This window comes from Galeopterus variegatus, unplaced genomic scaffold, assembly GCF_000696425.1.
Source record: "Galeopterus variegatus unplaced genomic scaffold, G_variegatus-3.0.2 Scaffold3616, whole genome shotgun sequence".
In the NCBI taxonomy this organism is placed as follows: domain Eukaryota; kingdom Metazoa; phylum Chordata; class Mammalia; order Dermoptera; family Cynocephalidae; genus Galeopterus; species Galeopterus variegatus.
Genome location: NW_007729727.1, coordinates 231798 through 246818, shown reverse-complemented (window position 1 = coordinate 246818; position 15021 = coordinate 231798). Strand labels below are relative to the sequence as shown.

Genomic DNA, 15021 nt, shown 5'->3' with positions numbered 1-15021 from the left:
CCAGTGCGCCACCGGGCCGGCCCTGGAAAGTAAATTCTTAAAAGCCTTCATGTTACATACTAATTACATAGCTCCTAAACACTATATGATGGGAATATTGATTACTAAAAATTTACATAAAAGAACAATTTTTTAGCTCAGGTAATCTTAAAGGCTTTCCTTCCATTTTATAATGAATTTTGACTCTTTAGCAAGGTCTTTTTAAATATAAGCTTAAAAGTTGCTCCCGTGCCTCGCTCAGCCAGTGAGCGGGAACCGGTCCGTATGTGGGATCCGAACCCTCGGGCGGGAGTGCCGCTGCGCCTCCCAAGCGGCGCACTATCCAGTGCGCCACCGGGCCGGCCCTGGAAAGTAAATTCTTAAAAGCCTTCATGTTACATACTAATTACATAGCTCCTAAACACTATATGATGGGAATATTGATTACTAAAAATTTACATAAAAGAACAATTTTTTAGCTCAGGTAATCTTAAAGGCTTTCCTTCCATTTTATAATGAATTTTGACTCTTTAGCAAGGTCTTTTTAAATATAAGCTTAAAATGTTAGCAGTTGACTTAGTAGTGACTTGGTATGACAAAGTCTTAACTCCAAGGATCCAAGGAGGCTTGATCTTATTTTTGATGAACATGTTTAATTCAGATCATGGCTTATCTTTGAGATTTAGCTGCTGATGTTAACCTCAAGGGTGGAGGTGGGACTTGGATATCTGTATATTTCATTCATTAGATGCTGGGTATGGCCAATTCTGTTGCATTAATCTTATTGCTAATTAACATGTCTCCATTGTTCAGGCCTAAAGGGATTTGACTTTGGATATAAATGTGACTGTTTCTGCTTCTACCATCTATTGTCTAATGCTAGATTTTTCTACCTGTATAGTTTGGGGCTGCATAAGTGTGAGGCTCTTGTAAGGGGAACACTACAACATCCTGAGTGAGTCAGAGATTTACAGGTTTTGTAGGTTGAGAGTGCACCTATTAGAAGACCAGTGAAAATTCTTCTCAGCATAAAGAGTTTTATCTTTGAAGATGACTTTAAGTCCAAGAAATTGAGTCAGGCCTACCTATGCCTTATGTTCATTTGGAAACTTAGATACAAATAATCAGTACACGAAAGGTTATTCGAGGCTTGGCCTGAAGAAAGAAGAGAGTTGGTTCCACACTGTTTACATGATTAAGTGAGGTAGACTTTCATTACTTTATAAGAAGTTGGGAAGATAACTTTAACAAAATAATAATAATTACAAAGTCAGTAATAGACTCATACATTTTCTGTTAATACAGTTCCAGAAAATAACAAACACATATCTTTGTTAAAAATGCCTTTTCTACAACTGTAAAGTGTGTATACAACCACTAGAATTTTTGCCTCCAGTAATACTTAATTTCTTATGTACTTTTTAAATTAATCTTTTGTGAATTAGTAATACAGTTTGAAAAAGCTTCATTTTAAGTCACCTATTCCAGAATGACATTTTTGCTAACTTCTAGGATTATAGAGAAGTGTTTCTCAATTGTTTTGACATCTTAGCCACACAGAGAGTGATATTTGGGTAGCACACTAGGGTAAAAGGATGGTGCTGCTGGACAAACCTGCTTGAGGCTGGCTTTGAATGTTCCCAGGGGAGCAGCTGCCTCACATCCTGCTCAGACTCCCTGAGGGATGCCACATCTATTTGGAAGCTAGGATCTACAAGTTTTTTTCCAGTAGTCTCATCAACTGAGTGAAAATTAAATGAATACTTCAAACAGAATAAATTGAGATAAAATTACTGAGTGTGGAATTTTCCAGAATGGAAGAGTAGGAATTGGCCTAGTGCTCAAAGGAAAGAGCCTTGAGATACTCCATTCTCATGCAGAACCTGCAGCCAGCAGAGGTTTTGTCACTCACTTGCATTTCCACTTCACAGAGCCAGGACTAGAGGTGAGATCTTCAGGTATGTGGGTCAGCACTCTGTGACACCTTTGCCATTAACTGGAGGCTGAAGGAGAGCCCAGACATGCAAACATGGGACGCTTGGTCCTGATGACCTTTGCGATTCTCCTTCCTCCTATGAGTCTTCATGAAGTTTAACTTACGTAGCAGCTGAGAGAGGCAGGATATTTTCCATAGAGAAGTAGTTTTTTGAAAAAATCATGGAATCCCCTAAGCTCAGTGTTTATGTTTCCTGTTTTTTCCTAATTGTAAAAGATGGGAGTCAAAACAAGGCTGCTAGTTTGATTTTTGTTTGTTTTGTTGATTGAGCTTAGTAATAGTTGCGATATTTTACTAAATGTTATTTTTCATGTGTAAGCAAAGGGCTTAGTTTTAGAAGTTAAGTATTTTCATTTTAATCCTATATAGGAGGCTCCTTAAATGCATAGTCAGTATATCTGATCACTCTGGCAGCATCACTTTCTGCCATCAGTGACTGTGCTCTGGAGGTTGAGAGATAGCAAAGCTCTAGACAAGCAGAAGAGCAATGGAGAACACAGGCAGTGATCCAGATGGCTTAGGTCTAAAGGCTTTTCAAGTAGATCCATCACAGAAAAATGAAGGGCAAGGTTTCTTTTGCCTTTATTATCTGTTTTCCATTTCACTTGGTATGTATAGACACATCCAAATTTTGGTGCTTAGGTAGATTATTTTTCTTGATGTTGCTGACCAGTGCCTAGCCATAGAGGAGGGTCTTCATATTAGGAGGCATAGATGTCACCCTCTGTGAAAGATATTAAATCCATCTGCCCTCCTCATTTGGGTTCATGGCTGTGTGAGCCTATCTGGGTAGAAGCTGAAACCCAAAAGGGTCACAGTATAAGATGAAGAGGAAGGCACCAGTCTCCCATAGACCCTGTTTTTAAACAGTGTCATTCATAGTGACTTAGAAAGTGGCCATTTCCAAGGGATGGTCCTCTAGACCAGAAAATATATCTTGAACTGAGAGAATCTGAAAAAGTGAGAGGGTTTTCTAGATGAAGAGGAAGGCACCAGTCTCCCATAGACCCTGTTTTTAAACAGTGTCATTCATAGTGGCTTAGAAAGTGGCCATTTCCAAGGGATGGTCCTCTAGACCAGAAAATATATCTTGAACTGAGAGAATCTGAAAAAGTGAGAGGGTTTTCTTCCCATTTTCTGAGAGGGAAGACTTATATTTGGAATTGCATGCTATTAGACAGAAACCAGACCTTGGTGATAGGCTAGCCCAGATTCATCCTTTCAAGAAACAGTGCAAGCGAGAGAGCAGTTCAGTGGCTGTGCAGTGTCACACAGCTAATGACAGACAAAGATGAGACTGTTCTCCTGTAAGTCTGTCTTAGGCCCCTGTATGCAGCCAGCCCTCTAAAGGGTCCAGGTCTATCATAGGTGTCACTGACTGCCTCCCAGGCTTTGTGAAAAATGCTGGTATTTCTTGTCACTGCGGGATATATCTTCTTTCCCTTGTTATGTCAGGACCAAAAATTTCCCTCTCCAAGTGGAATTAAGAAGAGAAAGAAAAGTCTTAATAAACATTATGTCCCTTGAATAGCTAGTAAACACATGATTATCATATGAAAAATGTGATAAGGTTGTCAGCTTCCATTCTTTTAGGTTGAAATGCTGTTCAAGTGGATTTAACGGCTTGCAGCTTGTTCCACAACACACAGGGCCTTCTTGCGCCCCATTGCCCCACCTTGCAGGTCTCCTCTCCTGGCATTCAGGGCTTTCTCTGGATCCATAGGTCCGTGATCCAACTTGGTATAGCTAGAGCAGCCAGGCAGCTGCTGCTGCCCATCCTCTCCTGACTGTGCCCAGGGCCTCAAATACGTCAAGTGGTCATTCTTGATCTTTACCCACCCCATAACTAATTGTAATCTTAAGTATCAAAGTGCTTTGTTCATTTTTCATGTGATACGTTTCATATTGCTTTATAATTAAGCTGCCACTTTTTTCTTTTCAAACCACTCCTCCCCACACTAGATGTTAACATAGTACCTTGAACCTAATGTACCAAATATTGAGTACAATAATAAATGAGTATCTGGATAGTAAGAATCCTGAGCACAAATTAGGGTACTCATTTAATATTTATAAAATTGAATCAAAAGGACTATGACTTTGGATTATTTAAACTTTCATGGCACCTATAAAGCATTGATATATATAGTACTATTCCTATTCTAAAGACTGGGTTATTATTCAAAGTGAAGTCATAATCCAAGTGTTAGCTAGGTACAAGAAGAAATGTATAGCTATCCTAAACAGGCAGCTTCTTCTGATGTTGGATTTCTTTGTGTCATGTGGTGCTGTAGGGGAAGAGAAAAGTCACAGATGGAGAGAGTAGCTCCAGCTTATTCCAGCTCCAGCTGACTCTGTCCTGTTTGATTCAACCTGTCAGTTCCATCACCATGGCCCATGCTGGTCCCCGATGTGGAACATGGACTGGGGTGATCCTGCCCTTAAAGAGCTTGTAGTTTATCAAGGGAAAAGACATATTTATTATATTGTAGAAAGTGACTGGTACTGCAGTTAATGTCAAGGTGAAGCCAATCAATCACTGTCTAAAACAGGATTTAATTCACATAACTGAGGAATCTTCTCACAATTTGTGTTTGTACAAATCTCTTATGGTACTCTAGAATTCTAGAGCCTAAGATGTTCTCCCACTCAGTGGGGGAAAGGGGTTTTATCCATTGGTGAGGGGCAGCTCATATACAGTGCAGTTTTGTTTATCTAGGTTAGTGTTTTTAAAAAGATTATGTTAGACTCGGCTGATAGTGTCTGTTTTCATATACCTTCTTGATTCATCCATTTATAGGGGGCTGTCTGTAGACTTTTGAATTTGTGACTCTCATTCTCAATAATATTTTCCTTTATTATGTCACATTTGAAAAGTAGAAAGTCCTTAATTATATCCTTGTCTTTTTTGAAGATTTTTCACTAGCTGCTAATTATTTGTCTAAGAATATCTGGTTATAGAAGCAAGGCCTAATTTTGAGGACCTTTGGTAATAAATGTCCTATCTACTCACTGTGAAATCATTTTTTTTCCTCCAGGTCTTGGTGGTAATATCAGAATGTATCTATGTGCCACTTCCAAGGCATTTATCTGAACGTTCTGGTAAGTATGATAAACTCATGTAATACAGAGTAGTTTTGGAATTCTGTGGTATGCCCTTTTGTGCTCATGTAAAAGTGGGTCTTTGCTTTGATTAGCTGGGTGACCAAACCATCACTGCTACCAAATTCCTTCTTAAAATATGCTCTGTAGTTAGATTTGAACAAAAATTTCTTTTTACCCCTTTCTTAAATTAAGGAATATTGCATTTTGGTGATTACTTATTCCCTTTAGGTGTATGCCCTTATTAGTCATTTTTTCTTTCATCAAACTAGAACTAGAAGGGAGGAAAGGGAACTCACATTTACTGAGTCTCTACTGCATTATGGTAACTATCCAAAGTCCTTTAAGAGCAGTCTCCCTAAATTCTTGCACTGCTTCACAATGCTTCACACTGCTTCTGGGACCGAGGGGCCCTGGGTTTACATGTCTTTATTCCTGACTATTTTTGAGACTGCATAAAGACTTTATGAGATTTTATAATTGTTGAATTTTATGTCACAAGTTTAAATAAGCTTATATTTCTTTGTAGTTCTTGAAGTTTTTGAGGCTTTGAGAATTCCACAGATAATTAAAAAATATATTTGGATTATTAGAACTCTTAAAAGTGACAGCAACCCTAAGCCTCTTAGAGGGAAAAATGAAAATTTACTCGCTCACATATCTGAAAAGTCCAGGGATGTTCTAGCTTCAAGCACAGCCCAAGTGATGTTAGGTTTCTGTTTCCATGTGGCTCATTCGGTGGCTGTCAATAGTCCCAATTCAAATTTTATCGGTTTAACAATCCCTGAAGAAAGAGAGAAGGCTTTTCCTCCTGACTCTAGCCCCAAATCCCTGGCGAGTCAATACTCTGACTGGTTCAGCTTAAGTCACATTTCTGAACAAATCGTCATGACCAGTGGATCTCCACGCATTCCACAAGGGACAAAATGCAGAGTACGTAGGAACCTTTGCTCTCCCTGCCCATGTGGTCTTCCAAAGTCAACATGATCAGTAAAATCTCCAGAGAGGGGTGGAGAAGCCCTGGATGGGGCTAGGATGCCAACCAGTGAATCTGTCCTGTGTGGTATCATAGCTTCAAGGTGGAGGAAATGTCACTTTCTCCATTTTTTCATTTCACAGCTAAACAATGAATTGATTATTGAATTACCATTGTTTATTCAGAGGACGTTCACTGCTCTTCTTCCCCTTATAGGGCAGAATCTGAGGTCAGAAGAGGCTCATAGGGCTGAACAGTTGCAGGATGCAGAAGAAGAAAAAGATGACTCGAATGAAGAAGAAAATAAAGACAGCCTTGTAGATGAAGAAGAAGAGAAAGAGGACCTTGGCGATGAGGACGAAGTAGAGGATGAAGAGGAGGAGGACAATGCAGCTGCTGGTGTGGAGGAGGAGAGGAGTGACACCAATGACCAGGGGCCCCTGAGAAAGGGCAGCCGGGCCCAGAAGGAAATAGAGCCTGAAGAGACTGAAGACGATGTCCCTGAACAGCCCTGTTCAGCTGACACAGAGGTGGTGGAAGACTCGTTGAGGCAGCGCAAAAGTCAGCATGCTGATAAAGGACTGTAGGTTTCATGATGTAATTATGTGTCCAAGGACACAGGCCAAAAGAATATGTCAGTCTCCCTCTGTTCTGTAGTTCAAACCAAATCCTTAAGTTTTCCTGAATGAGCAAGCTTCTCTCTTAAAAGATATCTCTAGTCATGTGGTCTTGTGGCAGTAAGCCTCATGTATACTAAGAGACTCTTTCAAGCGTGATAATCAGGATACAGAAAAACAAAAACGTGGTGTTAGGATCTATTTGGGGACTTGAGATAGGAACAAGTTGATTTGCTTGGGGCTAGAGAGTCTTGACCAGAGAAGACAGCTTCCCGCGCTCATTTGTACCTTCTAGAGACAAGGCTGCTGGCCCCATAAAATGAAAGCAAAGCAGCTTTTACTCCCAAGCTTCCTTGAAGTGTAGCAGAAATCTTGCTTCCTTTTCATGTGTTAAGTATTTATTTTTCTCAAACTGTAAGAAACATCAGGCACCACAGTGCATGAACACTTTTTTAGAGATAGAAATTGAGAGGGCCCTGGATATACTTTTAGAAAAGAGCTTGGGAGTCATCCCAGCCTTCATCCTTTGTTATGCTTCATTTCTTACCTTTAATTTTTCCAACTTCTCCATCATGGGCCTGCAGGCTACTCACCTTCTTCACAATTATTCCATACTGAGAGGACTCAGACAGCAGCCGGGTTTATATCAATTGGGTTTCTTCCGACTTAAGTGTTTAGATAATCAGTAACTACAAACTATGAAGCAATGACTGCCAAGCAGCTCGAATGAAATGTTGTAACCTCTGGAGATTCAAAAGGAAGTAGGGATTTTATAGGACAGATTTTTGAAAATCTTTTGCCCAAAATGTAGTAATTTTTTAAAGTTTTTTTTTTTTTTTTAGCAATATTCTTTTTGAAGCCAGAAGTCCTCTAAGTCTTGCCAGTACAAGGTAGTCTTGTGAAGAAAACTTGAATACTGTGTTGTTCTATTTCCATCTCAAGGGGTTCCCTGGCTCTTGTATCACCTTAATAATAACTGAAAAACCATTTCTGGTTTTATTTCGGCAGTGTGCTTTTGGTGACAGAATTCATGAAAGTCAATATCTGGAAGTGAAAGGTTTTATTTTGTTTCTATCTTCCTAAATCTTCTAAAGAATTTTATCTTTGTAAATCCCTCAATACTCAGTCTATTGTAAGTAACCAGGGATCCCAGTGTCTTCTGGAAATCAGTCCATCTACTTCTCTCATACCTGATTTATGTCTTAGAATAAATTCATAAAATTAGATTCCATGTGTATGAAAAATGCCTAAAGTTGATCCTGTGCCCTTTGGGTCCAGACAGAATAATAATAACTTTTTGAAATTCTAAAAGTTTCTGGCATGTTTAAAAAGAAAAATGCAGTACCTTTCTATCCGGCTGTTTAGATAACCCTTTCCTGTATTAACTGCAAGCATGGGACTCACTTGATGATGGTAGGGTTCTGAAACTCTGCTCTCCCGTGATTGAATGAGGCTGTTGCAAGCCTTGCACAGAGGAGGTTTTTATTCTGACAAAATATATTTTAGAGATGGATATTTGTCATTTTTCCAACTCAGTTACCTAACATTCTCCTCCCCTAGTACACTGAAGTTTGAGTCCCCAGTGATTGTCCTCTTTGGACAGCAGTGCATCCTCAAGTTTGAGACCATCACAGAACTGATGAAATGGGAGAACCTTGACATATGTCTGTTTCCTACCCCTCCCGTCACATTGGCCTCTGACACATTCTCAGTTAAAGTGCTGTCATTCTGATGGTGGCAGTTCTATCGCGCTGATGCAAGGAAGCTTTTCTTCATCAGAGCTGAGCTGAGCCTGCTCTCCTGTCACTGGATTTCTTTCTCTTATAAACAGTTTAAACAAAATTTTCAAAGAACAGTACTTTCTAAGTTCAAGTTCAGAGACATGGCAAAAGAAAGTCTTCAGAGTTTGGCTTTTCAGTATAATGCCCCCCCCCCCCCCCCAAAAAAAAAATTTTTTTTTTTTTTTTTTTTTGTGGAGTATTTGAGTAGTGGGCAAAGAATGAAGATCTACGTTGGCTTTTATAAATCTAAGGCCAGTTTTCAATTGGACCCAAAATAGGAGCTAATTATGTAATAAATATGCATTTTCTTTTTCAGCGATACTTTTCAAAAAATTGGATTGTGAGGAGAAAAACATTTTGAAGACGAGGATCCATTAAAAGTTTAAGTATCTGTCTATGGATATCATTTTTTCCTGATTTTTCCTTTTTTTTGACATCCTGGCAAAAGATGAGCTTTTTTACTAAATGGCCTGATAAGTACACATCAAATTTAATCCTTCTCACTTGAAGCCTTTAGGTTTGTTTTCAGTACTTAATGAATATAAAACTAAAGGAAAAAGTCAACTTAGAATAATTTAAACTTAAAATTAGATCATGAGCCTAACGTTTGCACAGGACTTTGTGGATTTTTCCTGTAAATAATACTCATATTTAATCCAGAATTAAAGTGCATGGAAACATGATTTTGATTTATAAAATGAAAAATAATCATGATTTCGGCTATTGTAATATCAATTATTTAATTACAGAATGGTATTTTATAAAAATTAAAATTAGATGAATGAAATAAAAGTAACTGGATTTTGGAATGGAGGGGTTCAGGTGTTTACGTGTGGGTTGTTGGAGCAGGATAGCTTTTCATTGATTAGAAAGTTTGAAACTTTAAGTTACCTTTTTATTAGTTTCTTTTATATTCAACTCTTGCTAGAACTGCTAAAACAACTCAGCTCGCTTAGAGATCTCATATTAAAGCAATGTACAGGCAGGCAATTCTGTTTCATTCTTCCTCTTTGAAGTATAATCATTGAATAGGGTGAGGGACGGCCTATTCGGTTCACAGGGTCTTGCACTGCATGGGCACGTACTTACAACATGATCTTGTGCATGTGATCCATGTCTGTTAGCTGCAGGCCTCTTTAACTACATAAAGAAATTCAAAATAACTACTATAGTAAAAAGTAAACAAGCTTTGGTTGGACTGGCTTTTGACTGCGGAGAAAGCCAAATTTTTACTTTTATAGCCCCAAATCGTTACTGATAGTATGTTGCAACATGAATTGGATACAGTAAGTCTGCAGAGCCTGCATCCTGTAACACCTTTGACGTAGATGATTAAAATGCTTTTTAAGGCTAGTAATTACCATGTGACTTTTTATTACCAAGTCCTTTGGGAATACAGCTGGTATGCTCGTTTAAATGAAGGGAAATATTAAAGAGTCCAAAGAAAAATAAAAAAAATAGTGGAAAAGATCGAGTAAGCCTGAGATTCAGCCTAAACTCTTTGACATGATGTGAAAAAAAGAAGGGGAAGGCTGGTGCTTTTGCTAGAGTATCAATAGGATAGCTATGGATTTCATCTCAGTGTTGCAGTGTTAGCTCTGCCAGTATTATAAATGTGAGGTTGATCCATCCTGTCAAATATACAAACATTTTGGAAAGTATTTACATAAGTCTTTTGTGCCAACCGAAAAGTTCCTGTGTGATATCTTTTTACCTCAGTTTCACATTTTGATCCTCTTGAGAAGATTATAGCTTGTCCTGAAAAAGCCAAATGTGGAGCCAACAAGAATGATGAAGCTTGATGAGGCAGCTTTGTGAACAGTTTTCCCGAAGAAGGAGGTTCAGTTGAAAGGCCTTTGATAGCTTCAGCACAGACATGGCCTTTTGATGGTATTCTCAGTAAACATTTGTGTAAACTGTGACACTGTATATGTGTGACTCACACAACTTTGACATGTTTCCAATGTAGTTTAATCATATTTGTTACTAGACAGCTTCTATGTGGTAATGCAGTTTTTATATTAAAAGCACTGCTTCTTTGTACTGCAATACATTATGCATTTGTTATTTGCAGTCTTTGTAATAGTCTCGATTATTTAGCCCAGTGTAATTATTTTTTCTCTTCATTCATGTATTCTATGCTTCCTCAAATAGCATCTGTAGCAACTGAAATGAGAAATCAAAATATGCGTTTCAGGCAGTACATTGTCTGAATTACAAATCACCTGATCACAGAATGTACATAATCCTTGTTCCTATGTTTTCATTTTACTGTAAATTTCCATTGGCATCGAAACCTAATGACAATGATGACTAAGTAAAAAAAACAAAATGGTGTATTGCTTTTCATATAACTATTTTCACAAAAGCCATTTGCGTAGGCAGTAAAAATATTACTTTGTTAAAAAAAAAAGTTCTCTTCTGTGTCTATGCTCCATTCAGTCTGTTCATTCTATCCCTGTCTGCCCCAGCTTGGTGAAACCCAAACTATGTGCCCTTAGCTGCTCTAGAAAGTGCACAAAACTAAGGACAAGTCCAAAGATCCAAGAGCTCCTCCTTGTCATGGTCCTTGGAAACTCACTGCATTTACCTTTCAGGTCTCTCTCTATCCTGAAGTCTGGGGGTGGCCAGGCCTGGAGCAGATGACAAGTAAGGCTGCTAATCCTCTAAGACACTGCGGACTGAACTGCCTGGTCTCTTAAGGCTTTCAGAAGACTCCATTCTACACCTAACCTTCCCCACCAGTATAACAATGGAAAAGCACAAAGGAGGTGAAGTAACTCCTTTCACCAACCTCTGATACTGAAATGGAGATTTGAATTTTCTTTTGGAAGATGGTAGGGGGATGTGTAGTAAGAAGAAAAGTGTTAAATTTGCATAGCACCAAGTTCCTCCATCAGAGAAACTGGCTAAGAATGCTTATTTGCTCATTGAGGGAAATATGTCTGTCATGCTGTGTCTCAGCCTAGACGAACTTGGTTATCCATTCTTGGTGGTAGCAAAACTGGTGGTTTTTGAAACCAACACTACCAAATTGCAAAATGCAGTCTCCAACTTTGCTTCAATCTTGAAGGCTCTTTGGAACACATTCCACAATAACTGGAATTTTTTCTTAGAAAATGTGAACTTCTTGAGATTGATAACTGTATTAGGCTAGTGTAGGCTCTGCTAACAGACCCTCTAATCTCAGGGGCTTTAAGAACAATAATTTTATTACTATTTCACTTAATCCAGGTCAGGCATTCCAGGCAGTAGTGGCTCTGCTTCATGCAGATTTTTCTGGGAACAAGGTAAAGGGAGGCTTTGCTGTCTAACATATGTCTTCTAAGGTGGCTATCTGTGGTCATTTCCATCCCAGCCAGTTAGAAGGAGAAAGCATGGAGGGACATTCCTGGGAGATTTTAGTGCTAGATTGCTAAGAGGCACATTACGTTCACATTTCGTATGAGAGGACTTAGTCATAGGATCCCACCTAATTGAAAGGGGGCTGGGATGTGTCATCTTGCTGTATGCTTAAGAGCAAAGAAGAATTTGAGAGCTAGCAATCTGCCACAGTAACATTATCTTATCTACCTTTGTAACCCTAGTGCCTAGTATAGAGTAAGCTCCTGGGAAATGTTGGTAGTATGCATGTACACATTAGCAGGAGAGGAAAGAATGCATATGGTCCCAACGCTGGTTGTCTTCTAGACTTCACCATTATTTGTCTTCCACATGCCAGAGTTTTCAAACTGTAAGCATTGTGATGTCATGAAAATGGAAATTAATAAGCAGGATAAGAATTACAAATGGAAAAGTAAAGAGATGCAATGTGAGTTTATGAAAAGAACCTGATCTAGGATAAAATTAAGTTCACGAGTCCTCCCCTTGTCAACTTGGTACTCATAGGCATCTCCTTAAACCATACTTAATTACCAAATAAAGACAATAACAAGGTAATAGTTCCACCTAACATGATGTAGCGAACATAATGCAACAATCCTGCATGCAACTGAAAACATGCTGGTGAGAGAGAGAGAGAGAGAGAGAGAGAGAGAGAGCTTTCAGGACTTCAATGCTTGGGATTTTAATCTTTTGGAATTGTGATTTACGGGATTTTAGACATTAGGGACTTTAGACTTTAGGGATTTTGATTTTCAAGGTTTTTGACCTTTTGAGATTTCAACATTCTGGATTATGGCATTTAGGATTATGTCATTCAGGATTATAATCAATACTGACTATGTGTTGTTTATGCATTCTATTGACAGACATGGTGTGTTTCTAGTTCTTAGCTGGTCCTTTGAATCTTTTGATTGCGAGACATTCCCTGGACTATTTTACTAATGATATTTGAGAAAAATACCAGAATGCTAGAAATATATTCCTCAGGATTTTCCAAAACTCGTTCTTAAATTACCAGAAAACAAAATTTTTACCCTAGCAGGGAGATGCTTGAGAACACAGATACTGGAGCAGGTCTTTCTGGGATTTAATCCTAGATCTACTACTTGCCAGTGGTGTGAACGGGAACAGGTTACCTAACTTCTCTATGCCTCATCTTCACATTGGGGAAAATGAGACTCCCACATTCGTTAATGAGGGTCTGGACAATTTTAACCAACCCAATAAGAACAACTAGAAAAGCTGCTTTAAATATATTTTGTGTGTGTGTGTGTGTGTGTTTATGCTCACAAGTCATATATAATATACTTTGTTTTGTATAATTGTGTGTATATATATATACATATATATTCCTTGGAAGCATCATAGTTTACATGATAATGAGGGATTATCAGGCCAAGATCTATGGGAGATTGAAAGGTCACGAATGTGATCCTGGTGTTTGGGGCTGGTTTTTCCTAAGGGCATTTGCTGTTTCTAAGAGTAGATTTGGTGGGGGAGGGTTGAGAGGCTGAGTAACGTTTTTGAGAGCTTTGTTTTTCTGAGGGGACAGGGATTGGCTAAGGATGTGAGGGCCTCTGAAATCCCCTTGTTTAGGTAGGGTCTCTGAAAAGACTCACATTAGAGTGAGTCCCACATTAGAAATGAGGATGAACCGGAAGTAAGCAAGCCCCCACAGAGACCAAATCCCAGAATTGATCTGTCCAGCTCCTGAAATCAGGATGTAGTGATCCTGGAAGCAAGTGTGAGGGAGTTAATTGGTAATGGTTGAGTTCTTAAGATGGATGGTGGGTTCTCCTGCCTTTTTAAGTTTGCTTCATTGAGGTAGAATACCGTGGTCTAAATAAATCTTGAGGCTCATATAGTTCTGTTACTGCAGATTGTTTCATTTGAAGGACCATAATCTAGCGGTCAAAAATAAGAATTTACTTCCTTATATTCCTTACATTCTCTGCCTCTTTTAGTCCCCAAAGATATTTCCTCCCCAAGCCAATGCTATTTTCCCCTTTTATTCTTCACTCTTTGCTGCTAATTCTCTATGGTGTCTCCAAAGTGTGAACATTAATTGTTCTATTTTCCCATCCTCTTTCTTCTTACCTACAACCTATCTTTACTCTTTCTAGACAAAGATCCTTTCTCCACAGATCTTTTCTGACCTAGATACCCCATCTCTGCTTATAAGGTTCTTCTCACTGCACAATTAAGCCATGAAGCTACAGGAGAGTAGTAAATACCAAACCAGCATTGCCAGAATTCTCCTTGATTGGGAGAGGTGGTGGGCAGGAGGCCGTGAATATTCATGTGTCAAGAGGAATTGTGCTTGTGTGCCTGTTACTTCCCATTTGCTGCACCCCGGCTTCTATAGTTAATGCTGGGCACATCAAAATTACTGGCAGGTACCTGTCACAAAAGGAACTGTCCAGCTCAGCTGCCTCTGCCAAAATTTCTCAAAATTCCCAAATCATTTCCCTCTCACAAACGTTGGAGTCAGAGAATGGGAAAACTCCTTGATGGCCACCTATCAGATTTTTGGATTTAATTGCACTCTCCCTCTCCTCTCCCCATTTGGAGAATCTCCAGTCCCCTTCTCCAGTCCTTGTTCCTCATGTAAGGAACAACGATTCAGCAGTTAAACACCTTCAGGGTGGTGGCTACCACTAGATGCTCCTCTTCTCTGCAATGGATGTAAACATTGGGCACATCCAATCCCACAAGTTTGGCTAGGCAGGCCAGGAGTGGTCCTCATATAGACTCATGCATGATGGGTTCTTCCAAATCTCTTAGCACAGGAAACTCACTTGTCCTGGAACCAAATTGGTGCCTAGACTCTAAGAAGAGCTCTCTCTGTGAGGTCACTAGTTGGGATTTGAATTCTGTTCGTGCTCACCTAAGAAAACTTCAATTAGAAGAAGTATCTTTACTATCACTTTTAGCTCCCCAAATCTGCTCAAGGCCTCTGGCGTGAGCCCCAGATGGTCCTGAAGGCAATTGCCATCCATTCTTTTTCCTTCTTGGTTTAGGTCAGTTTCACCAATAGTGAGAATTCTTGTTGCTCTTGCTTCAGGATTAAAACACAGTGAATCATGGCTCAATCACCTATCCACTTCCACCACTTGCCAAACCTCTTTCCGTCACTCCTGGCACACATTCCACCTTAGGAATCCTTCCAGGTACTTCTTATGGTCA

At 39.2% G+C, this 15021-nt stretch overlaps 1 protein-coding gene across 1 annotated transcript in view; it reads left to right on the top strand.

The window, feature by feature from the left end:
- The window catches only part of TMX4 (thioredoxin-related transmembrane protein 4), a 48972-nt gene extending 40365 nt beyond the window's left edge, over positions 1–8607 (top strand). Inside the window, exons 7-8 of the mRNA XM_008585549.1 lie at positions 5014–5077; positions 6270–8607. Of these exons, the coding sequence (XP_008583771.1) occupies positions 5014–5077; positions 6270–6640 (435 nt within the window). The 3' untranslated portion in view covers positions 6641–8607. The remainder of the gene's footprint in view (positions 1–5013; positions 5078–6269) is intronic.
- The last annotated feature ends 6414 nt before the right edge of the window (positions 8608–15021 follow it).